The sequence below is a fragment of the Nymphalis io genome, chromosome 22 (genome assembly GCF_905147045.1).
Source record: "Nymphalis io chromosome 22, ilAglIoxx1.1, whole genome shotgun sequence".
NCBI lineage: Eukaryota > Metazoa > Arthropoda > Insecta > Lepidoptera > Nymphalidae > Nymphalis > Nymphalis io.
In genome coordinates this window covers 4,825,017-4,852,879 of record NC_065909.1, presented here as the reverse complement: position 1 = coordinate 4,852,879, position 27,863 = coordinate 4,825,017, and the positions used below count along the sequence as shown (strand labels likewise).

Here is a 27,863-nt window from a genome sequence, read left to right as displayed (position 1 = left end):
TTATTTAAATCTCCTCGGGCACAACAGTTTCATTCCCAAAGAGTATTATCAATTCATTAGTTTTATATATTAACGGCCCAGTGTATATGACTTGGTCTTGCCTCGTTCAGTAAAATATATAAATATAAATCGTGAGTCTTATAAAAAATATAAACAAACTCATGAAAATATATCTGTGAATGCATTATCTTGACGTAGGAAAATATTAAGGCTTATTTCTGGTAACAAAGAGTTTTTAACAATAATAAAACAAAGAAGAAAACATAAATATTTGTATTGATGTATATTAACTAAGCTGCCGTTATATCTGTGAATGTAATGAATTAATACAAATTTCGCGCTCTCGTCGTAGATGTGACCGTATCGTGAATGGACCTATACGATATGTTTAGTCCGATACATGGTCCAACCATGGTATGCTCATTTGAAATAAGAACACGGGACAAGGCGCGCGTTCCCGCATAATTTTTAAACAGACTATTTAAAGCATACCCATTTTTTTTTTTTAGTTATAAGTAACTCGTGAAGTTTAACATATTTCGGCTGTGATAAAAAATAAATAAAAATGTTGAAATATACAGTGAGAAAGTATTGTTCCGAAGGAAGCAAACTTAATCAAGTAATGGTGGCACTTTTGAGTAAGTTTTTTTTTTTTTTAATTTACTTGATTCGTGATAACCGGTATGAAAATATTTTAAATAAAAAAACACGAACGAATGTTTTATTATACTTGAAAAATCAGAAATCAAATGGCATAGACAAGACTACATAAAAATGTAAATTTAATATAATTTATTACAGAATATAAATTAGATAAATTTATAAATTAAAAAATACTTTCCGCACATGTTTTTTATAAGTATCTTGTCTAAGCCTTCATCTCGTAATGACTGATGCTATTAAGTTCTGTCACAACGATTACGGCGTCATAAGAAAGCTGCGGGCTTTGAGCTTTTAAGCGCTGATTTAGATATAAGCGGTTTCTGGGAATGTCATTACATTGTGTTAACTACGAACTATTTTAATTAGTGGTGTATAAACATTTATATAAAACCTTCTTTGGAACTAGTTAAATAATTCTTGTCTTAAAAAAACTACACATTAAGGGAATATTTCAATGGTAGGGTAATGTATTGTATTCATTAATTTTGAAGATGCATTTTTTTTTGTTATAATATTTGGTCCTTCTGTCCTTCTATAGAGAATGCTTGGAGCTTTTGCCACCACGCTGCTCTAGTGCCGGTTGGCGGATATTTACATTTTAATTTCTGCCAAACCATATTGTTTTTTTTATAAATTTTGAAATATAGCCAATATTTCCTAATCCTTTATTAAAGAAATAAATAAAAAGTACATAATTATATTATTTTAAAGTAAAATACAACGGAAATTTTAATTTTAATCATCTACTATTTTTAAAATATGTATTCATATTTTTAATTTTATTATTGATACTTATTTTTTTAAATTCATCATTAATGTAGTGGCATATACGTATCTCATACTGTCTGTCAGTTCGCTGGATCGGACCGATTGATCAGATTTATTTAATAGAGGACAGCAATAGTCTATGGGTCTACATTTCTTCCTCTTTTCATTTATAGATACATTATTTTGTCCAATGAAAAAACGCTTCATGTCAACTGAGAGGACATTAATCTTAAAGAAAATACAAACCAATATTGGATGTCGTTAGAGCAGCTTTCTCGCTTCTCGTTGCGTATTAATAGGCGATGTTTGTATTATGGGGTTAAAGTTTTTACTAATTAAGTATATACAATTAAATCTATATGTAATGTCCTCTAGGACGATTTCGGCCACGGCCGCAAATCTTAAGAGAGATTAGCAAACTGCGCTGGACATATTATCCGATGGGACGGCAATCTGACATGACTGAAAATAGTTCAGGCGTAGGACCAACGGCTTTACGTGCTTTTCGAGGCACGGAAGCGAACACACTACTAACTTCCAGACTCCGGGACGCTATTATCGATAGAAAAACTCAACAACTTTTATTGGCCCGACCTGGGATTTGAACCCAGGACCTCCGGGTCTACGACATGTAGCCACTAGACCAACGGGGCAGTCGCTAATCTATACACATATGTATACTCTATGAAAACGTTTTTAATCATCTACATAATCTTGTAAATAATAATATGATTTCTACTCGTCACTAATTTTCATCGTTTGCCATAAACTTGAACCCATCCATCCATCTGACGAAGTTGACATCATCATGTCTAGAAATATATACAACTATTAATACGACCAGTTGGCGCAAAGCTCGCTGCAACTGTCTGCTGCAAACACTAATGCGGTTCGATCCCCGAGAAAAAATGTATTGTTTATCCGTTTTGGTGGTTCGTATTTAGATGGTCGTTTTTGTACTTCAGATAGGAAAGATCGTCAAATGGAATTGGATACGTTTATTATTTTATTATATAATTATGTATTAATTCTTCTCCTCCGAAATGGCTTCACCAATTTTGATGAAATTTAATTTTTGTACTTATGCGATTGTTCTTAGCTATCCTACCCACTAGGTGGAACTTTGCCGTCATCCAGATTTTCTTATTTTTCAACTATTTTTTAGATATCTTACAATAAAAAAGTAATGAATGAATGAACAAGAATGTTTAGATTTTCAGCACTCAATATTTATTAAATCGATATTTTAATATTTTAGTTGATTACTTCAAATGAATAGCACAGGGTGAAAGAAGGATTTTATCCGTGCGAAGCCAGGAACGAAAACTAGTGTATCTACTATGAAAATGGTGCACTTTTTAATTTTTTAAATTTAATTTCACTTATAATATGTGAGTTAATCTTGCATCTGAATTTAAATAAGTTCCTTCAATCGATGGAGTGAAATTTGTGAAATTGACAATTCGTACTAGGTCATAAAAGTTTATCGTAATTTAATACAAGTTGCCGCCATTTAAATTTTGCTTTCAAACTTTTTAAAATAAAAAGCATTAATACATATTTAATTTATGTCTCCATTAATAAACAATCAATTGTTAATATGTACCATTAGATAGTATATAATTATATTTAGTACATATCTCTATTACATAAATATGTATAGTATTAAATAAATATTAATGATTTTTACATAGTAATATATGATTCACCATAAAGCATAGAATATTAATTCTTTGTGGTTGGACAAAAGCATGCTAGTGTCAAGCGTATGTTTCTTAGTATCCAACAATTAGCATGTGTATACGAAAATAGTGTGTTTGTAAAAAGCACGCTACTGAATAAATAAAAAATAACGAAATTCGGCTTATTTTTTATAAACCTGTTAAATTTAGTTTAAACGGGAAATTTGACCACCTGGATGGTAAGTGGTCACTACCGTCAATAGATATTGGCAATGTACGAAATCTTAATCATTCCGTACATCATCAACGCGTCGCCAACCCTGGGAAATAACGATAAGATTTTATGTCCCTTCTGCTACTAGTTACACTGGCTCACTCACCCTTCAAACCGTAACAACAATTCTAAATATTGCTGTTTGTCGGTAGAATATCTGATGAGTAGGTGTTTTTTTTTTATTAACAGCCTTATTTGTTAACGAGGAGATTAGTTAAAGAATGTTTTGCCTCTTCTTTCAAATGTCAAATCAATGATGGCAGAAAGAGAGAAATCAGTGTTTATATAAACAGTCACTAAACAGCTTAGAAAATAAACTAAGAAAAGCCATAAACAATAATAGTATACTTATACAAGTCATATTAATAGCGATATATACATATATGTTAATGCGTTGTAGCTTAGCTGCTGATTTCAAGGTTAAGTCGTTGAACCGATTATGTAACACTTGACATTTCATGTTGATAATGAACCTTTGCATTAAGACGCTGGTTAATACGCAGGAGGCGTGGGAGATACCGTTGCTGTTCTAACTCCTCCTGTATTAAAAAACCGATGGATTTTGAGATATATAGACTTCTAAACCGGGAGCTGAGATAGCCCAGTGGTTAGATGGCGTGATTCTTAATATCGATGATCCAGGCAGGTGCCACTGAATATTTATGTGCTTAATTTGTGTATCAATCATCTCATCTCATAATTGAAGGAAAACATCGTAAGGAAAACTGTGTCTCAACATTTTCATTTTTACTGAAATTCTGTCACATGTCTATCCGTATTTGATCAGCGCGATGGAAGATGCTCCAAACTCCTCAAAAGGAAACCAGCAGTGGGACATTAACAGGATATTACTTTACTTCAACCTTCTAAGCAATCTAGAGCAATGAGAGATTTAAATACTTGCCAAATAACTTACTCAGTTAATACTCATATCATAAAAAAGAAAACAAAGTAAAAATCAGTAATATATAATTACTACACGCGGTAAATAACGTAAGTTCGCTTTTCCTATATACACTATAGAATTAACGGATAATGTTTTCGCGTAATATTTTCGCACGACACAGGAAGTCTGTTATTGAATTATGTAATGTTCGCTTCTCATAATGCTCTTAATATATAAGCTAAAATAATTTTCCAGGAATATATATTCCTATCTCTTTATTTTCTATGGGGATAAAAGTGATAGCAGGAATTGGCATCATTTTACAAGCATTAATTATAAAATACAACTTAACTTTAAAACATCGCTACCTAGTCGACTGTACTGAAACTTTGCGTATATTTCTGCATATTCTGTAAGGACAAACTCAAAACTCATCGCAGAGCACGATTGTCAAATGTCAGATATTGATATTTGACATTAACTATAACAATTATCTATAAATACGTACTATATATAGCGAAATACCATTTATCACGAGATCTCCTAAACTATCCGCCCGATTGACTTCAAATTTGTCACAGTTTAGCTAGCTATACTATAAAATTCAGTTTCAACATCGCAATAGTTCTTTTTTTTTTATTTATTGAATAGGAAGGTGGACGAGCATATGGGCCGCCTGATGGTAAGTGGTCATCAAACGCCCTTAGACATTGACATTGTAAGAAATGTCAACCATCGCTTATAGCCAATGCGCCACCAACCTTGGGAACTAAGATTTTATGTCCCTTGTGCCTGTAATTACACTGGCTCACTCACCCTTCAAACCAGAACACAACAATATCAAGTATTGCTGTTTTGCGGTAGAATATCTGATGAGTGGGTGGTACCTACCCAGACGAGCTTGCACAAAGCCCTACCACCAGTACAGTTCACGGGCCCAGCGATGTAAAAGTCGCAGTTTCGATCCTGATCCGGACTAACCCGTCCCTCCTAAGACATAATTGGAGGGGTAAATAGGAATATAATACGTCAACTCAAGTTTATTGGTTTTAGTAGGCGCATTAAATAAAAACTGGCTAAAAAAACGTTTTAGCTACATTTTCTTATGTTGTTACGCCATCCTAAAATAAATTTAAGCGACTCGTGTATATATATTTAAATATTTTAGACCATCTCAGTTTCAGCCTGCGTCATTGCAATAAAAAATAAAAAATAAAGCAATTTAACTGCCACCGCGCCAAAATAAAAATCAATAATCTAAACAAACTTTAATTCATCATCAAGATCTACTTTCTCTATGTCTAGAGACGCCGTGGGTATTATCTATGATAATCTAAATTAATTAATATAATATGTCTACATATTTAATTGGTGAAAATGGATTTATAACGGTTAAACAATCGTTGAAATAATCTTTAAAGCAATTAATGTAACTGGTATAATATAAAAACACATATATAATAAAACTAACGGTTTTTGTTATATATTTTCAAATCTATAAATGGTGGCATAATTTGATAAGAATTCCATATGACTCTGTCACTGAATTTTTAAACTTAGGTGTTAATAAGTTTTTTTTTTTTTTTTAGTTTACATTCTATAGATGTATGTAGAGTAGGTACTATTCATTGTATGGAATTAATATTAATACTCTTACTATAATAACTAGCTTACTTATAAGCTGATAGGTTAAGGTCTGAAACACAAACACCATTAAGATTACAAAAGATTTATTGTAAACAAGTCTGAGCACATACAGGAAACAAGAAGTGAGTGAGCTGTCAAAAAAAAAACAATTATTGACGGCTAGGGATCATTATTTGAGACCCAATTACTATTGATAATTTACACGGAAAGTTACAAGTAAGCATTATGTGAGACCTATTATACTATTAAATATGTATTTTACCTTATGACGTTGCGTTTATAAAGCTCTTATACTAGCCAGGGCTTATTAACGTGCACAAGTGTTTGCGCAATCACATGTGCAAGCTCTAATACCGCATGCTCATTGTCCAATGGGCAATATGGTAAAAGAGATCAAACGCAGGATAAACGGTTCGAAAAACATTCCCAGGCTCGGAGAAAAATACTGACAACTTTCTCCGGATTTCTGCTTGTTAATAAAAGAAAACTACTAAAATTAAAATATTTATAATGACTGCGGGAATTAGAGCTGGTCCTAGAATGTGAAATAACAAAACACCTCGCTACATACGTAACACGTACTAATTATTTATTTAATACATAAACTAAGACTTCAATGTTCGTAAAAATACAATGTTTTAAAGTAATCAAATTATAGCAACAATAAAGCGTTTTACTGGCGTATTTTCTCTTTTAAAATAAATCAGTTTTATAATGCGGTTAGTGTTCACGACTATTGTTTTCGATCAGCCCGATATCCCGAGCTTAAATCCAAGTCCTTATCCAAAAAGGTTTTTTTAAATTAATAATATCTTATAACTTCTGTTTCTTTAAGTAAACAATATATTTATTACTTACGTGTTTTCTCTAAGTTAATATATGTTTAAAAATTTAAAAACCGTTATATGTAAAGTTCTAAAACTTGTAAATTATTAAAGGTATATTAGTTTTCTACGAGATTGTTATTTATTAGTTTTAGTCGGAGCTTCGTGCGTAGGACGTTAAGAATAATTTCTGATTCGAGTATACGGGCGGAAGTTAGAGCCGGTTCCCATTAGATCGTGACGACATATTTATCGTCAGTTCGGTTGGCTGTTGTACCTCATCGGGTCGTGACGATATTTTTAACACTATGAGAGTAGTGTAGTTAATACTTATACTGTACATAGCTGGTAAAACGGGCTTTTGTTATCTATGGACAAGTAAATAAATTCGTTCATTCTTTCATTTATTCATATGTGTATATCTTAAGATACGATATATAACAAATGTAGCATTTTTTTTTTATTATTGTCAGGCATTAAGCGATTTCCCCAAAACGAGGTCATTCCATTGCACTGCGGTCGAGTTGACCTCTGTGATTATGCATAATGCGTTATTTTTCATCTACGACTAGACTGGAATGAGTCCATTTCATAGAAATTCCACTCAGATTAAGAAAGCCACCATAAACAGATCGTTAGACTGAAAGTTGTACGAAAAAACTGAGGAAATTTGAAATTGAAACTTTAATATACACAAGTAAAAAATGCGTAAATAATGAAATATAAAAAATATTTTATTTGTGTTATTAGTAGGTGGATGGGCTCTAAGGCCACCTGATGTTAAGTGTGTTAAGTGCTCACCACCGCCCATAGACATCAGCGATTTTTTTTTTTTTATAGAATAGGAAGGCGGACGAGCATATGGGCCACCTGATGGTAAGTGGTCACCAACGCTCTTAGACATTAGCATTGTAAGAAATGTCAACCATCGCTTACATATCCAATGCGCCACCAACCTTGGGAACTAAGATTTTATGTCCCTTGTGCCTGTAATTACACTGGCTCACTCACCCTTCAAACCGGAACACAACAATATCAAGTATTGCTGTTTTGCGGTAGAATATCATTATAAGAAATATTAATCATTTCTTGCGTCGCCAATGCGCCACCAACCTTGGGAACGAAGTCGTTATGTCCCATTTGCCTGTTGTTACACTGGCACACTCACCATTCAAACCGGAACGCAACAATACTATGAAATTTACAGACTGGACATACCATAATATTGTTTTAAAGTAACGGCTAACTTATTAGACGATAAAATGGAAACCTGCTTTAAATCCTATATTTGTTATTTAGATTAATCAACTTAATAATATTTTATTAATACTTGTTATGAATAGTTAATTAATTTATTTGCAAAAATATGCAAATGACCTTCCATTCAACTTTAAATTGATCAAAGAATACTTATGTGTGGTTTATTTGACACATACATAAGTATTTAACAAAATATAAAATAGTAATAATATATGATATAAATAAAATATAAGAAGAAAATTAAAAAAAAAACTCATTATAATAACTTTCAGTCAGACATCGAAATTCGGTCCAAGTGGCTAATCTCAAATACGAGTCAGCTGCCCAAGAGCTCGCATTATAATATTTATTTATATCACTTTTTTTAAATATATACTCACACATAATCTAGCAAAACTTGGATGTTACTTAATAAAGTATGTTATGATAGCTGTTAATAATGTAAAATAAAATATATATTTTATAATTATTTTTTTAAAAGATTGATTACGTTTATTCATTTTAGAAACTGTGTACAGACATTTTTATAATATACAAAATTGAAATAAAAAGAAAGAACAAAATACACATTACAATTTTATAGTAAAAAAAAACCAAAAAAAAAGATTGTCCTGTGGCATTGTACCCAAGACGCTGGCACTATTGCCTCTCTGCATTGCCTCTCAGCCTTTGGGCTAAATAGCGCCAGCTTTTGGGTCACCAGAAGTGTGGACCTGTTTCGTGGAAAGATCTTTTATGATTTTTTTTGTATCGGAATAACAATTCATAATAAAATATGCCGAGAAATAGCTAGCTAGGTTTATTGTACAAACTAAATACATACAAGTTACAAGCTACTACTGATTTTTATTTATATATAATGGAAGTGTTAGGTTAATTATTTAACACATTAAAAAAGGATATAGTAATTATAGTTACTAAATATAATACAACTGGGCAAAGACCTACTGTCCTGATAAAGACAACAATTTGTAGGTTATTCAACCATACTTCTCTACTTATCGAAATCGAATCGAAGCGTAATCGTTGCCGTTTATTCCTTTTTTCTATTCTTTAATTTAATTATCGACTATTGGCATAAACATTAACGATTAACTTTGGTTTTGACTTAACGGTATATGTTAACCTCATATCGCTTTGATTCCTATTCGAATATATATAGAATAATGTTAGATTGGAATTGATTCGGTAACGTAGCATAATCGTTATAGATTAGTAGAATTGGCCCCTGGCGGGATTTATATTTGTCAAAATGACTTCCGAAGCAGCAAGCATTTACTCGACAGCAATATCTCTATAATGGCGGCACTTGAATGGTGTTCTTCCGTTTTTGCATTAGCTGTCTAAGCACTGCAATGTGTAGAAGACCAATTGGCACAAATATTCCAAATAACGCAAATAGCCATCCGTATTTCCACCCAATAGACGGTTCCCAGTTGCGCATTAAATTAGACAAATCAGTCGCCACTCGTGCGATTATTGTTATGTGTATAAAAGCTACTTATATTTATTTGCGTGTTAAATCGATGTATTTCTTACATTTTAAACAAAAACAGACAATTTTACAATGGGATACCGGAAACACGCTAAGCGAAAGAAAGTTCCGTAATTAATATCGACTACAATCAATGAAATAAAAAAGAATGTCAGGCAATATAAGTGGTTTTTAGTTTTCAAATCATGTTTCGCTTACGATATTTCAGTGTAAAAGAAAATAACCAAGAGGCGATCGTTTCATTTCCAAGGTGTGCTATCATCCGTAAATTCATTAATTGTATAATAATTACAGAAAATCAAGTCGATTAGTAATTATTTCATTGCGCAAAAGACAATTGTTTGTCTATGCTAAACAAACCAATAAACAGACTGTTCGTTACTCACTAACAATGTTATTTATCTGCGCGTACATAACACGCGTTCCAACTCATTAAGACATATCAGCTGTGCAATTGTTTTGTTTATAAGACACACTCGCTGGCGGGTGAATGAACGTCTAAGTTTTGACAGATTGAAAAAAATGTCTTATACTAGACTTACATCTGAATTCTTGATACTCACTTCGTTTATAACTTTCCACAAATTCAAATTACCTGTTGGTAGGACTTTGTGCAAGCTCGTTTTTTTTTCTCGCAGTGAAAACCTTCAGAAAGGAACCCGGGTCCTATGGGGGTGGAACCGGGTTATGTGGGATTCTTACCCTCTAAAACCACTGCGATGGCTGTCCTCAGCACGGATCGGAGAGGCTGCGGGATCGTGTTGATATCACGCATCCGCAGCCTCTCCCGTGCTTTGCTCCACTCGTCGCTCGGCGGAGCTCTCATCAGGGGACGAATCTCACCCCCCCCCCCGCACTCCTCGCTACTGCGTACGGCAGCGCGAGACCAACCCGGCTGCCGTTCTCCACAAGGCCGTCTGAAGTGCAAGCTCGTCTGGGTCAACCATCCACTGATCAGATATTCTACCGCAAAACATAAGTTTTTGTATTGTTGTGTTGCGGTTTGAAGGGTGAGTGACTCAGTGTAATTGCACAAGGGACATAACGTCTTAGTTCCCAAAGTTGGTGGCGCATTGGTGATGTAAGGAAAGGTTAATATTTCTTTCATTGGGTATTTGCCGTTTCGCCTACATATCCTATAAAAAAAACACACTAAAATCCTTTATATCCTTTGAATGTTATAATCATTACAGCCAATATACCCTTTCTGATATTTCACAATCGTGTACTGCTGTGAGTTTGTTCGTGTTTGTTCTTACGGAATAGTCCTATAATGCTCGTAGATTCATAAAATATAAGATATCTTAATGACAAAAACAAACACGGAAAGTAATATATCAGTATATCGTTAGTCTCGATACTGATTGTCTTATAATATCTGTTCATAACTCCTTCTTACATTTTTTTTAATAAAGGTAGGCTTGCGCTTTACGACAATTATGCCTAATGAAATGCAATGATGAGGTCTTGATTGATGGAGCGCTATTTACACTCTTCTCTGAAGTTGCTAAGTGTTATTTAAGTGTATAATGTAAGTAGGTTTGAAAACCTTAGCCATGAATAAAACTTAGGGTTTTCTGCCAAAAACTAATCTAAACTATTAGAACCCAGTCAATTCTTATAGTACGTAAATTTCATAATAATTCCTTAAATTTTATTTAACAAAATTAATTGTGAATTGTGATGTGTGTAATTTTATATGTATTAAGTGTTCGTTCTGTGCTCGAAATTCGATAATAATTACAATTAAAATTGGAGGGAAAACATATTTATGAATTTACATACTTTTCTACAACAGACTTAAGTCCGTCAAAAAAAAAATCGTCTGACAAACACAGGACAAATATTTTCTTAATTGTTTAGTCTTTGCCTATTTATTTATCACTAATGAAAACATCACTTTACTTATCTCGTTCTTTCGTGTTTTGATAATCATTTAGTTGTCTCTAAGCCAGTTAAACACAGATAAAACTCAAACTATTAAAAATATTATGGCAAAACGTGATAAAGCCAAGAGAGTCTCTAAAAGGAATCCTACTGACCTCAATATTGCGACGTACAAAAAATTGCGAAATCTCTGCAATAGGATGTGTAGAGATGCTAAACCGCCGTTGCCTAAAATGCCGTTTCATCCACTCCTCCATCGATAAACTGACTACTTCACAAATGTGGAGATTTTTTAAATCTTTAGGCGTGGGTAATCCCTCAAAATATTCTCAACATTCATTTGATCTGAATTCTCTAAATAAACATTTTTCTACTCCCCCTTTAACAATTTCAGCCTCTACGAAGGCTGAAACATTGTTAAAGATGGCGAACGCCATCACGCCTGATTGTATTCCTTTTAATTTTCATACAGTCACAGAGAGCGAAGTCAAGAGAAGCATCCTGTCTATCACTTCCAAGGCGGTTGGTAATGACAACATTAGTCGGGATATGTTAATACCTGTTCTTGACTCTTTAAACCCTGTTATTACTCACATTATAAACTTTTCCTTTGAATCCAATACCTTTCCAACAGTTTGGAAGTTAGCAACACGTGATTCCTTTACCTAAAATATCAAATCCCTCTTCATTTTCACATTTTCGTCCCATTTCTATTTTGCCTATCCTATCAAAAATCCTTGAAGACGTTGTACATAAGCAACTGTCAGAATTCCTAACACATAATCATCTCCTTAGTCCTTTTCAATCCGGTTTTCGTTCCGGTCATAGTACTTCCACCGCACTGCTTAAAGTCACTGAAGACATTCGCTTTGCTATGGACAAAAGTGAGTTTACTATTCTCATTTTGCTCGATTTTAGCAATGCCTTTAATTCAGTCGACTTTGATGTATTGCTTGGTATCCTTCGCTCACTTAACTTTGCTCAGCCTGTGATTGATTGGTTCCAATCTTATCTTCGTGGTCGTCGGCAGATGGTAAAGTCTGATGAGGCTTCCTCGGACTGGGCTGATCTCTCTGCTGGCGTTCCGCAAGGCGGCGTACTTTCTCCTCTTCTGTTTTCAATCTTCATTAATGAAATTACCAAAGTTATTTCTTCTCACTACCATCTCTATGCAGACGATTTACAACATTATAGACACGTCACCTTATCAAATCTGTGTTCGACCATACATGATATCAATTATGATCTTGTAAAAATTAAGAACTGGGCTGCATCCTTTGGGCTTCTTGTTAATCCCTTGAAATCGAAGGCATTGATAATAGGTACCAGACAGTTACGTAGCAAGATTAATTGGGACATTGTACCATCAATTGTCTATGATGGAACTCAAATTGCATATAGTGACCAAGCTAGTAATCTGGGGTTAGTCATAGATTGCAATTTATCATGGAGAGCTCAGGTTAACGAAGTCAGTAAACGTGTCCATTTCTCTCTGCATTCTCTAAAACGTTTGCAGAATTTCCTTCCTTTCAAAACAAAAATTTTACTTGCACAATCCCTTCTTCTTCCTTTCCTGGACTACGCTGATGTTTGCTATCTTGATGCGAATGAAGAGCTACTTGACAAACTAGATAGACTTCAAAATTTATGCATTCGTTTCATTTACGGTCTGCGCAAATTTGATCACATTTCTCAATATCGACGTCAGTTAAAGTGGCTTCCTATCCGACTTCGCCGGAGCTTGCACATATTATCGCTTCTTTTTAATATATTAAACCATGGTAGCCCTGATTACCTACATGAGCGTTTTCTGTTTTGTCCTGCTCGTGAAAGACCAGTACGCGCATGTGTGGCGTCGAAAACTCTTGAGGTACCATTTTTTAATACTACTTCCTTTGGTAACTCGTTTTCCGTTGTTGCCGCTCGCCTATGGAACTCTCTTCCAGATAATATTTTCCATAATAATGTTACAATAAGATCGTTTAAAATCAGAGTTAAGCAACACTTTCTTTCCACTTAAGTTTAATTTATTTTATATGTATGTATATGTATTTTTTTGTATCTATGTAAGTTGAATGTATATATATATATATATATATATATATATATATATATATAATATATTATATTATATATATATATATAATATAATATATATATATATTATATATTATATATATATATATATATATAATATATAATATATATATATATTATAGATAATGGTATATATTAATATATTTATTTGTATTTAGTGTGTAATATATTCATTTATCGTTAAGTCTACTTGAATTTTATAATATAAAACTAATTGATATTGTACCTACACCATAAATATGTATTACAAATAATCACCACTAGATTCAGGGTTTCTGGAAGAGATCTCTTGTTAGAGATAAGTTATCCCTTTGTACACATTTTTCATTTATATAATTTTCTGTATACTCTGTTGGTACATAAATAAAAAATAAAAATAAATAAATAAAATAAAAAACAATTAGGTGTGAACGGTGGCCATTAATTTCGTGCAAGTTTTATAGGCGTGTCTGCATCTTGGATATGCTTAATTATTTGTTTGTTTATTTACTATTTGGCAATAGCGCCAGACGTTTATAGACAAAAGTGACAGATTCCATTTTTGAAATTTTCGCCTTTTGTTATTATTTTTGGTAATTATTGCTTATGCTAGATATTATAGGATATCTTTTTGCTGTTTGAGTTACACGCACAAATTAATCACAAAACTAAGTGGGGCTAACCCGGGTTTGAACCCGCAGTATTTGGCTAAAATTCCAACTCAAATTCAATAAATTGTGACAGTTCAAACCATTTATTAAATAACAATGTTTTATTTATGACCAGACATTATTTTACGCGAGACAACATTCTATTAAGACTAAACAAACAGATTGGCCTTTTTAAAAGCTCTTCATTATAAAATAATTATAATAAAAGCCGCATAAAACACGAACGTTGAGTCATAAAATTTTGTTTCCATGCAAATATTATATTTATAGCATCAATAATTTATAATATAAAATATATTTTATAATTCATACAATAACTCTCATGCGTCATATTCTCGATCAATCAAATCGTATATTTTTAAAACAAGAAATGACTTATACATGATACGGGCAATACTTCTTGGTAGGTATAAACAATTACAAAAGAATTCATCGAAAATTCTTCTCAGAAGTGTCAATAAATTCTTCGTAATTATAATGAATTTACAATCACTTAAATTACTATAAATAAATATTTTCCTGTTATACCGTACCGTACAATGCCCTTCGAGGCGGCGTGGCTTGCTGGCACTCCACATTGGGATCTATAGGCGGAGTTGCTGGTAGTGGAGTAGCAGCGACGTGTTGAACATCAGAATTTAAGTCTCCAATATACAGAAGCTTAGGAGTTAATGTGTAGGGACAACGTCCAGGCATTGCTCCTTCGCAAATGCCACCAGAGAGGCTTCTCAAAAATAACATTTCGTTGTTCCATCACGCTGCTTCAAGAGGTGTAATCAATTACAGTATCGTCATACGTAATACAGATGAATTAAAGACACAAATTGCCTCAGTATAGTCCAGTAGTCCTTGCCTGGTTTTCAATGTCAAGTAAATTCCGCGGGTTCCACACACTGAGTCGTATAATTAATATTCATTGTTTATCATCACGAAAAGCAGTGATGAAAAGTAACTATACATAATACATGTATAAGACTTAGTTGAAGTGCACTTTGGTCTAGAAGATTCGAATGTTAGATAAATTAACAAGAAAAATAAAATGATAACTGTTGCAGAGAACCCTTGTAACCAATTGATTTTCAATTACACAATGACTTGATTATAAGACCATTTTATATGGTATTATGTTACAGCACCGAGAACCGATAGCATATTTATATATTTACTTCATGTAGTATTATGTAGTATTATACTTTTAAGTAGTTTTTTTTTGCTTTTAAATTATTTAAATGTCACATTTATTACAGAATCTTACACTTAAAAACTGATATAAAAAAAAAATAATGAAGTAATTTGAATATTTTAAAATGAAAAAAGTTAAACACAATAAAATACATAATCGTAATATATAAATTATAGAAAAAACACGTCATCAAAAGATTGACATAGAAATGAATCCTTCGTATATAGAAACTGGTCGGGCAAGATATATAAGCCACTCCTCAACTTCAGTGTACCCTCAACCAGGAGATTTAATGTGCTCTTTTTATAGAAGGAATGGTAAGCGGTCACCACCACCCATAGACATTGGCATTGAAAGAAATGTTAACCATCGCTTAAATCGCCAATGCGCCACCAAATATGGAAACTAAGATGTTATGTCTCTTGTGCCTGTAATTAAACTGGCTCACTCGCCCTTCAAACCGGAACACAACAATACCAAGCACCGTTGTTTTGCGATAGAATATCTAATGAATAAGTGTTACCTACCCAGACGAGCTTGCAAAGCCCTACCACCAGTAATAGTCTTAGAATAGTAATTACATTGGCTCACTCACCATTCGAAATGATGGTAGAATAATCAATGAATACAACGAACCCATACTCTGCACAAAGCCTTCACAGGCTGGAACACAATATACTTTTATAACGTTTGACGTTTACTTGACATTATAAATAGAATGTTATTCTTCAATTAAACGAAGAAAATGTTTTTAATCAAACACGTGGAAAACCCTCATTAGACATTGACTACAAAGCAATAAGTATCAAATGAACGGTCTGATTGTATCAAATGAAATTAATTATGCTACAAATAGTTGCTACATATTGTAAACATTACATAAGAAAGGACCTTCAAACAACACGTCAACTATGGAACTATTTATATAATGTTTATATAACGATTATGTATTCAAATAAAGACATGTTTTATTGCTGAAAGTTGGAAAAATCTTTAAATATATCAAAATTATTTATTAGCGTTTTTGGGAGTAAAGTGTTTCTATACTAAGTTTCATTCGGTTTAACTTTTTTTTTAATTTATCAGTTGAGAAGTTTATTTTATCATTAATGTACAGTGTTATTTTAAATATGGGAATAATGGAGAAGGATTTTTTTTCGTTTAAGATATAATGTTTCTTGTTAATATTTCTTGTTAATATGAACTGGTGGTAGAGCTTTGTGCAAACTCGTCTAGATAGATACCACCCACTCATCAGATGTTCTACCGCAAAACAGCAGTACTTGGTATTGTTGTGTTCCGGTTTGAATGGTGAGTGAGCCAGTGTAATTACAGGCACAAGGGACGTAACATCTTAGTTCCCAAGGTTGGTGGCGCATTGGTGATTTAAGCGATGGTTAACATTTCTTACAACGCCATTGTCTATGGGCGTTGGTGACCACTTACCATCAGGTGGCCCATATTCTCGTCCGCCTTCCTATTCTATAAAAAAAATGTTATTCAAAGGTTCAAAAATAGATACTTTACAAAATGTTTAATTGTAATCCCGATTCTTAACGAAAAATGAACCAGCCATAATTTTATTCTAAATTGATTTTTTATGCTTACTATGGCACAGCACTTTCAAATATTAGTTTCATAACCGAAATTTATATTAAATACTGAAAGTAAGACAAGGAATTATGGATGTTCATTTTATACAGTAAATATTTTTTAATAAAACCGCATTAAAAGTAAGCGATGTATAATTAAACTGTACAGCCATTTACTATATTACTCTAATTTATTAAATTATTTACAGTGGTGCTGCCCGTATTTTCCTATGGAATGGGAATAGGCTGGTTATCACCAATGGGAGCACGGCTTATGTCTGAAGATTCACCCGCAGCGGAAGCGGTACATCCCGATGTTATATCTTGGATGGCGTCCGTCCCCTACCTCGTCGGTACACCGGCAGTATTTCTCTTCGGATATATAGTGGACAATTATGGAAGAAAAAAGGCACTCATGTTGACTTCATTGTCGATGGCTGTAAGTCAATCAAAAAATCTTTTCGTAGCGGATGTTTTTTTGTATTTTAAAATAAAATTGTGTTCGCAATTTTATTCATCTAGAGTTGTTTTAGCAGTGCGTTGAAATAAGTCAGGACCAAAGATTTTATTTATATAAGAATTTGGAAATAGGTACTGTCTTATATATCATTTTATTTTTATTTTCCACGTATTTTATATTCCCTTTATTATATTTATTGATTTGTTATTTACAATATGAACATTTCATGTATTAATGCACTGAGGTCATACCTTTGTGCATTGAGGTCAAATCTTTGTGGTTTTTCAATGTATACTTGTAGTTTATAAAAAAAAAATGTGTTAAAGCTTAAATGAAAATTATCCAAAAATGCCAACACTTATAAAATGCAACTGATTATTGTCAACGCAGCGCTTAAGTAACGCATATACAAAGTATCTAATAGTTTTCGCCCTCGGTTTCGCTCGTGCGATAAGAAGGTATTAGGTAAAAAAGTAACTTATGCCCTTTTTTGATGTCCAAACTTGCTCCATACTAAATTTCATCAAAATCAGACATCAAATCCAGTTGTTTAGCCGTAACAGAGTAACAGACGGAGTTGCTTTCGCATTAGAAATATTAGTAATACGAGACACATAAAATCAAAAATCAAAATATTTTTTATTCGAATAGACTTTTACAAGTACTCAGTGTATCGTCAAACGCTACTACCGATTCGGAATGTGGATTCTGTCAGGCCCGGACTTAAACATCTGTAAGCCCTAGGCATAAATCCGGCTGGTAATTGTGTATATATCTAACGAGATGATACATTTCGTGTTGAGTGGGTAATTACGGCTTTCGGTTGCCATTTAAAAAAACCTTAAATATGCTGTGACTAAAAATTACCCAATAAGCCGAGATGGCCCAGTGGTAAGAACATGTGAATCTTAACCGATGATCGTGGGTTCAAACCCGGGCAAGCACCACTGAATTTTCATGTGCTTAATTAAGCACAAATTTGTGATTATAATTCATCTCGTGCTTTACGGTGAAGGAAAACATCGTGAGGAAACCTGCAGGTGTCTAATTTCACTGAAATTCTGCCACATGTGTATTCCACCAACCCGCATTGGAGCAGCGTGGTGGAATAAGCTCCAAAAAACCTTCTCCTCAAAAAGAGGAGATGAGGCCTTTAGCCCAGCAGTGGGACATTCACGGGCTGTTACGGTAAAAAATGCCCGATGAATGTAATTCAGGGCAATATTCATATATATAAAATGAAATTGAAAACTAGTCGCATAATGTTCACCTGTTTCTTCTCTCAGCAAAAGCATATTTAATAACGAAACTCTTATGTATTATCTGTATATTTTTAAATATTTTATTCATGACATCTTTGTAACAACAATTTCTATGATAATTTCGAGTAATTAAGTAATTTATTTATTATGAATAAAATAGTACATTAACAAAGCATACGTCTTCGGTGTGATTCCGCCATTGACCTTCTTACTCATGAATATGAGTAATAAAATTATGCAAAATCAATTCTTCTGTTTTATATATCTTTATATATTATGAAATTGTCGTGTCTGTACAATAAACGTATTTAATATTTTAAACTTATATTGTCTGTGTCTTCATTTTGCGTGTATCGCATATATGTATTAATATGAATCCAATTTGCCAATTTGTGTTCCATTTATTTAACTATGCTTCCGAAATACATACTGATAAAATAAATAGTTTAAGAATCGCCATATTCATATCGCAATCATATGAATACATAAATCTAATTTGATAACATAATCACATAAGAATAATCTAATATTTAAAATATTTGTTATTGAACAAAGCGCTAGCAGGCCTAATAAATGAATATATGTAAACGCACAAAAAACGCTCAGATATCTAACATTAAATATTATGTTGCCGTGCGATTCATTATTTTTATTATAGATATAAAAATGTCTAATATCGATACGATAATTATAAATGTTAGTAGGTAATTAATTGGAAAACGATTTATGACAAAGTTGTTGAAGCGGCTTCCATCTGTACTAATATTATAAACGCGCAAGTAACTCTGTCTATCTGTAATGCTGTCACGGCTTAACCACTGAACTGATTTTTATGAAATTTGAACCTCAAGGAAGCCCTCAAACGCTGACAAAGCCGCAGGCGGGTAATAAATAAAATAATTGAGGTATCACAATATTTTTTCGTGGAAGGATTGCGTTGTGACACTCAGGTACATATATTTTTTACATTATATATATATTTTTGATGGAATCGTCTTCACCTCTCCTGCCATCGGAATTCGCCATGTATCCCATTACATTTAATATATTTTTATTTTTAATATATTTAGATGTATTTCTTAAATATCTATGTTTTCATATCGTATTTCATAGGTAGCCTGGGGATTGAAATTGTATTCGACCGAAAACTGGACCTTGATATCAGCTCGAGCTGTCATCGGCCTTGGAGTCAGTGGTTCCTATGTGGTAACTCCTCTATACATAAAGGAGATCAGTGACGATTGCATCAGAGGCACATTGGGGAGTCTTGTAGTTCTATCACAGAATTTGGGCAATCTCCTAGTATACATTATCGGAGAGTATCTGTGCTATCACGCGACACTATGGATCTGCTTAGCGGTACCATTGATACATTTACTAGTATTCCCAACGATGCCAGAGACGCCGTCGTATTTATTAAAAAGCGGTAAAATTGAGGTGAGTTGAAATTATTATTACAGTTTATATTTTTTAAGCATTTATACTATCAAAATTGCCGACATAACCTCTAAAATGTGACATAAAAAAAGCAGACTATCATATAAAACAGAAAAATAAACAACGGTTTCGCGGTTGCGTTTTTTTTATACTTTATTTCTACTTTAATAAAGCTGTGAGATTCCGGCAGATCTGAATAAATCCTCGCCATTTCAAATTACTTTATTTTTTATTAAAAGTTATTCAGATTAAAATTGTGCAATAATAGTTTCTTTGCTCCGCCACAGATACCAATCGAAATCTATTCTATAAAGCTGAAATTGTTTTTTTTTAACGCGTTAATCTTCCTTTTACTACTTATTATCTAAATATTCCATTTATTAATAATACATAAATCGCTTTACGACCCACAAGGGCGGAAAAGTCACGTTTAACGCGGATGAAATCGCGCAGTGAAGCTGTTATAATAATTATAGTTAACGAGATGTCTGTGGCTATTTAACTGAAGTTGCAAAGATTTGTCGCAATTAATCAACGTTTTACCATGAAGATTGTCTTGTTACTCTTTATACCATAATAAAGGTTTGTTAATTGGTTTTGATGATCATTTCCTTGTTCATATATCTTCAAACTACAAAGCCATAAAAAGCCATAAACGAGTTCAAATAAGGCCCTCTACCGTACTGCAAATTATATAGATACTAAAATAATTCCATAGACAATTACTACGCTACTTAATTAAGTGGGCATATTTCTTGGTTCTGCGAGAAGTCTAATAATACAGTGGACAAATTAGACTAATTTGATAGAAGCTCGATAAAAACACCTGTATAACGTTGATCAGACACAGTAAAAATATTCACATTAAAATTGTGGGAGTGAAGGGAACCAAACGTATGAACATTGCAATTTGAATCAGCGTTGCTATTCTGTAAGAAGTCGCTTTGTGAAAACTCGTGAAAACTTGAAAGTCGACTTACAGTGATACGTTATTTATATGCGTGTATAATTATTTTTATATTTAATGTCGTAAATCACTGTCAGACAATTTACGGTCGTGTTTTCGTGTGCGTTTCGATTTTCTGCTTGCAGAATAGCTCTCTCGTAGTTACAGATGTTATACAAGATAGAATATATTTTAATAATACTGTAGCAGAGACATCAATGAACTTCCATTAATATGGCCAAAGTGCAGCGACAATAATGGCCAATACTTCCGTAATTGAATATCTTGTTATTAAAAAAATAGTTTTATCTTTTGTATACAAAACGGCAACTTTATAAGCAAATAATTATCACAGGATAATATATTTATATAAACGATAAAAAGGGTAATAGTATTAGTTTGAAATTCAGAATATATAAATTTAAATGTAAACAATTAATTGTGTATATATTACACTGAGATTGTTATTGATATAATCTACTTTTAAACATGCGCGTACTTTTTATTTTAAGATAAGCGTTTTTGTTTTCGAAAATTTGGTAAAAAATTGTTTTTTTTTAAATATTTATTTATAGGAAGCTCGCTCAGTATTAGCCTGGTTGCGCTGCAGGCAGACCACCGATGCTGTGGTGGATAGCGAATTACAGACATTACTCTTGGAGCTAGAACAGAGCAATTCTGGAAAGTTCTTTCCAACATTAAAAACATTAGGTATGTGGAGACTATATTTTAATATTGTACCTATTTTAAAATTTAAATGAGTTCATATTCAATTGTTATTCTATACTGAATCTTTAATTCTATAAGGCATATGTTTATTTATTGATTGTTATATGATCCAGTTTTGTTTCGACTTTGTACTTATAAGCTTTAAGTGTAACACGTGTCAATAGGAAAAACATTTTTAAATGGCGGAAATAATATATGTTTGCTGGGAAAAACTGGCTATTGAATATATGTTGATTGAATAAATTACATTATCTATATTCATTATGTAATATTAATTATGAGGCAGAAGTAACTGCCTCGTTGATCGAGTAACCACTCGATCTTACAAAGCCTGAAGTTCGAGTCCCGGGTGTGTCCAGTAAGAAAACATTGAGTTTTTTGTCGAGAAATTAGCAGCACGGTGTGTGCCATTTCATGTGCCTTAGGTCGTTCTTTTTTTAAAAACTTCGTTTTCTCAGGAAAGACATATATTTATATTAAATAAATACAAAATTTGAGTAAAATTGTTAGAACCGTTTTCGAGATAAATGAAATAAATATATATATATATATTAAATTAAATATAATATAATATAATATAATAATCACAGATCAGAGTAAGAAAAACTTTATTCCATAAATTATTGTAAATTAAAAAAGAAAAACTCTACGTAGAATTATTATAAGGCTTGTGCCTCCAATGGCGACCGGATTTCGAAATTGCGCTATATAAAAGAATTATTTTTCCTACAATATCTTCAAATTAACAAAATCCTTTGAAACTTTAATTATTTGAATCAATCAATCTAATGTAACTTTACGCCTATGCTTCTATATTATCTTTATACCTAAGTCTTTGGTCTTGTTTATGTACCAATTCTTAGAATTAGAGACTTTTGGGCACTTTGATATTTAAGGATTCCCCCATTCCGAAACGGTTAGAGTAAAATTATATTATTTTTGGCTGGGTGGGGCCCCTCAGCTGGCGGGGTCCCTAGACTTGGGCTTGTAGGCATAGACATAAATCCGGAATAAACTATATTAATATTAGCATTTAAATCTTTACTAATATTGAAAATGCGAAGTGTGATTGTTTGTTTATTTGTTTGTTACCAACCGATCATTATGAAGTTTTGCATACACATTGTCAGGGGTTCTGCTGGAACCGCAGACGGAAACTAGTCGTTAATATTTTAATTTTATCACCGTTTCGGAAAGCAGCCTCTAGAAAAAACGGTAGAAAGTATTTACTTAGGTATTTACTGACCCCACTGAGTTATTTTAATAACTTCTTCATTAAAAAAATGTATGAATATATTATGTAATATATTCAAATATTATGAATACGAAAGTAACTCTGTCTGTCTGGTTCACTTTCACCGCTGAACCACTGAACCGATTAAATTTGTTGTGAAGTAATGTTAAACCCCAAGGAAGAACATAAGCTATTTTAAGTACTCTGATACTCCACTAACAGAATACATTATTTAAGCACATTATTATTTTTCATTATTTACATTATGTTACCCCTGCCTTAATAGACAGGTACAGGTACAACTACAGGAAAGAAATACTAACAATTCCTTACATCATCAATATGTCACCAGCCTTGGGAACTATAATGTCAATATAGCCTGTAGTTACACTGGCTTACTATTACTGTTTGGTAGTATAATATGTGATGAATTAGTGGTACCTACTCAGACGAGCAATGTACAACCAATTTATCAGCATTTTATATACATATATCCAAGCTATATTTAACTATATATATACATATGAAGAGTTCCATCAACTGTGTCAATGCTGCTTGTCTATAGAAAATAGAATGCTCGTCCTATATGACGTTAAATAACACGAAAAACCACATAACAAACACTTATTTTGAATGCCTGAATGCCATAAATTCCGCAGTGTACATAAGCCCTAAGAGCTACACAAAGTAACAGCTGTATATATATTATACAATACCCTTAACCTAGAGTCGACAAGTGTAAGCAGACCTGTTTACAATTCGTTAAATAACCCTTTCGGCCATAACTATAATATTGTTTCCTTTGCGTCAAGTTGTTAGTAACCGTAGCAACAAAGTAAGGAGTAACGGCACTTCGAGTGCTGGCTAAACAATACTTCCCATGTCAAGTAACGAATTTACTTTACGTTGACATTCTGTTTATGCATCTAAGTGGTTCGGAAGTCTACCTTGGTGACGGTAAACATAACTGTGTACCGGTTGCGCCGGTTCATCCTATTTTCGTAACGGTTCGATTATTCGATATATTTGTTAATGGATCTCTTAATGGGTTCATAGCAAAAATGCGTGAGCGTTGACATTTTAAATATTAGAATCGATGAAATTTAGCTTCGGTTCAATTTGGCGGGAATTTTAGATTAAATTTCATCAATTATAATACCAGTTGGATTAAGCCGTAATATTATTTTTTTAATTAATTTTGTGCCTTATGTCCATTTTTGGGAGATTTAGGGATTGGCAGCTAGTTAAAAATATAGTAGATTAGGTATTATCTTACTAGCTACCAGTTCCGGCTTCGCATGGGTTGAATAAGGGTCTACATATAATTTAAGTGTCACGGTAGCATTCGAAAGCGATCCCGTGGCGCTCCTCGCTAAGACGCAAAGGGTACCGCTGGTTTTTTAGTGGTTATTCCGATGTTCGGGGCGCACTCGGCGCCTTGGACACCGGCGAGCCCCACATACCCCCCCCCCCCACTGTTCCCGTGGGGGAAACGCGTAACGCGTTTTTCCAGCGATTAAAAAAAAGGGTCTACGTATAACGTAACATTATTAATTTAACTACGTAACACAATAGGAGTAACTTGGCGCACGCCAATAAATCGGATTGTTTTTTTCCGAGATCTTCAACATTCAACCCCATATTTCAGCCAAATTACACAAAACATTAATGAATTATATACATATACCTTCCCTCTGTATCACTCCTCCTTCAAGAATCAATCCAACTTGATAACACATAGTGTACACGATAATGTCCTAAATTAAAATCCTTAAATGGAAAATTCACCACCGTGGTTATAGGACTTATCCTCACCTCAAGTTCCATATTTAACTTTACTCAATCATATATTTTTTTAAATGGTTAAATGATTTCATAGATGATGCAAAAAATTTCTTTGTTCCTGGAATTTAATTCTACTAATATATTACGATTACATTACGTTTGTGATACGTTCTCGACTCTATTCTGATTTAACTTTGACCGAACCGCAACTTAACTCGTTGTGTTAGTAGAATAGAAAACGGTTAAACGACAACGATTACGTTTCGATACGAATGCGATACGATACAGTGACAATTTGTTACTAGAATTCAATTGAACGCAGGGGTTCAAGTGTATTTGTGACCGCTTAGGAGCTATTCCTAAAAATGTTTTGCCGTCTTTGCAGCACGTCTACTACCTATGTATGCACTCTTAAATGACCTTCGAACAAATTGGTTTAAACATTGAAATACGCGCCATATTCAACTTATACATTGTATCTAGTGTGTTTTATTATATGTATGTATCAAGTTTATAGTTTTTCTTAATAGTAATAGTGTATGTATGTTTTTTATTTTATATTTAAAGTGTTTCTGGCGAGATTTCTTGTAAGAGATAAGATATTTTTTACGTATCTTAGTATAAGCTTTAAAACAATAAATGAATCTAATAAAAAATAACTATATATTATCTGCAGTGTCTGACCGCAGCACATTCCGCGCGTTCCGTATAACTTTAACGATAACACTGGCGAGGGAGTTGTGCGGTTGCCTGGCAGTGCTGCACTTCGCTTCGCTGATCTTCAGCAAGGCTGGCGGCGGCTGGGTGCTGTCGGCTAATGAACAAGCAATGGTGTTAGGCGCGGTCCAACTTGTCGGATCTTGCACTGCGTCCAGTTTGGTCGAAAGGACAGGACGGAAGGTACTAAATCTGAAACTTTTAAACTTTTGTATATGGAATTTGCAGAAATCATTTAACATACCACAAATTATTATAACTCAATTTAAGTTCCAGAGTATGAGACTTCTAAATTTATGTATAATAGGTTAAGGTTAAGGTAAGTGGTCACCGTCGCACATTAGCGCTATAGGAAATATTAATAACCACCAATCCACCACCAACCTCGGGAACTGATATACCCTTGTGCCTGTTAGTAAACTGGTTCACTAATTTTTTTAACTGGAACACAACAATAAATACTAAATGCTTGGAGATTGATTATGTGAAGAGTGGGTAATACCGACTCAGATGGGCTTGCATAAAACCGGACCACCAAGTAAAATGGCTAATTAGCGCAGTGTCGATTGGAAGGGTTCGACTTCCATTCGTTACAAATTTTGGGATTGGTCGCTGTTGCCGAAAGATATTTAGGTATTAGATACATTATTAAATTTGATTCCCCTGTATAGCCGTTGCTGGGTACGACATGCGCGGTGTCGGGCGTGGCGTTGGCGGCCCTGGGCGCGTGGTTCGCGATGAGTAACGGCGAGCACGCGTGGCTGCCGGTGCTGGCTCTGTGTCTGTGCATCTACTGCGACGCCGCTGGCCTGCAACCCGTGCCCTTCGTTATAATGACCGAGATGTTTTCTTTCCAGGTATGTTATTATTATTAATATAGTGCTATAAAAAATATTAACCATTCCTTACATAGTTAATATGCTACCAACCTTAGGAATTAATTTGTTATGTCCTGGGTGCTTGTATTTACACTGGCTCACTCACCTTACCATGTGAAGAGTGGTCACGTTAAAATACTGCGGGTAGATGGATGGGAATAAGCCTCTCCTCAAATGGGAGAGAAGGCTTTAGCTCAGCAGTGGGACATTCACAAGCTGTTACTGTACTGTATAACTGAATTTTTATGTGCTTAATTTGTGATTAATATGTAATTCATCTCGTGCTTTACGGTGAATGAAAACATTGTGAGGAAACCTGTATGTGTCTAATTTCACTGAAATTCTGCCACATGTGTATTCCACCAACCCGCACTGGAGCAGCGTGGTGGAATAAGCTCCAAGCCTGCTTTTCAAAAAAAGGGAGAGGAGGAGCGCAGTGGGACATTCACAGGCTGTTACTTTTTAGATGGATATTTGTATAGCACAAATACCTCCGATACACTGAAGCCCTCGTGATATGTTCCTGCACCGGCAAGCATTGGAAGTACAAATTACGCATCTTATTACATGAGACGCTATTAATAATGCTATTGAGAAATAATCTCCTTCTTATCTTCATATTGTGAAAAATTATTATATAAAATACAAATAATTTAGTGTTATCGATAACAAAAATTGTAAATAAGAGTAGAAAAAAAATTGAAACGTGATAATCACATATGTATGTGCATATTCCTTTATATTTTTGTACTCAATAGGCACAAAGTATGTATTTATATATATTATATTTAATTATATTGCTATTTGTTTCAGTACCGCGGCACGGTCACGTCTATTGTCATAGCATTCGCGTGTGCTCTGGTCTCAGTACAACTACGAGTCTTCCAGCCTCTGGCTGCAGAAGTTGGATTATATCTAGTGTTTTGGATCTTCTCGGCGGTATGTCTCGTCAGCACGGCCTACATCATCTTCTACGTTCCAGAGACCAAGAGGAGATCTATAGAAGAGATTTATGCAGAGCTCGGTGGAAAAAAAGAAAAAGACGTAGAGGCTGACGTTACAAGGCTTTAAGCTGTAGGTAATATTAGGAACGGATTTCCTTTTAAATAACTTGTCAATGCTTTGACTAAAGGCTTATCTTAAATGCCTATTAATTTGCGAGTTGTATAGTCATTGTCGTAGTAGAAATATGTTTAATTAATGTTCTTTTCGTTTTAAATGAAGATAAATGTCATTAATATGCGTTTTTTACGCTATGATTTTAAACGATATTTTATCTATTTATTACTCTGTTGTCTGTGGTGTTAACTTTCTTGGCTTTAATCAGTTTTTAATGTTAGTATATATTTATATATCTTCAGATATATATTATCTACATAAGCGAAAGTAAAGTCCGGCCGCTGTGAGAATGCTTTCCTGTCATTTCCGTGATCGAATTAACGATATAACTGAAGGGGCGTAGAATTTACATTAAATAATAATCATTATCGTTTATTTGCCATATCTA

At 33.5% G+C, this 27,863-nt stretch overlaps 1 protein-coding gene across 1 annotated transcript; it reads left to right on the top strand.

Annotated features, from left to right (window-relative positions):
- Positions 1–436: 436 nt before the first annotated feature.
- Positions 437–27,863, top strand: LOC126777212 (facilitated trehalose transporter Tret1-like). Its single transcript, XM_050500193.1, has 7 exons — positions 437–638; positions 17,118–17,347; positions 19,744–20,067; positions 21,589–21,724; positions 25,438–25,661; positions 26,150–26,335; positions 27,170–27,863. Exons 1-7 carry the CDS (start codon positions 566–568, stop codon positions 27,425–27,427), a joined length of 1,431 nt encoding a protein of 476 aa, XP_050356150.1. The 5' UTR covers positions 437–565; the 3' UTR covers positions 27,428–27,863.

Coding starts and splice junctions, on each gene's coding strand:
- LOC126777212 (XM_050500193.1), top strand. CDS start 566: ATGTTGAAATATACAGTGAGAAAGTATTGTTCCGAAGGAAGCAAACTT. Junction 639..17,117: donor AGTAATGGTGGCACTTTTGA/GTAAGTTTTTTT, acceptor AATTATTTACAG/TGGTGCTGCCCGTATTTTCC. Junction 17,348..19,743: donor TGACTTCATTGTCGATGGCT/GTAAGTCAATCA, acceptor CGTATTTCATAG/GTAGCCTGGGGATTGAAATT.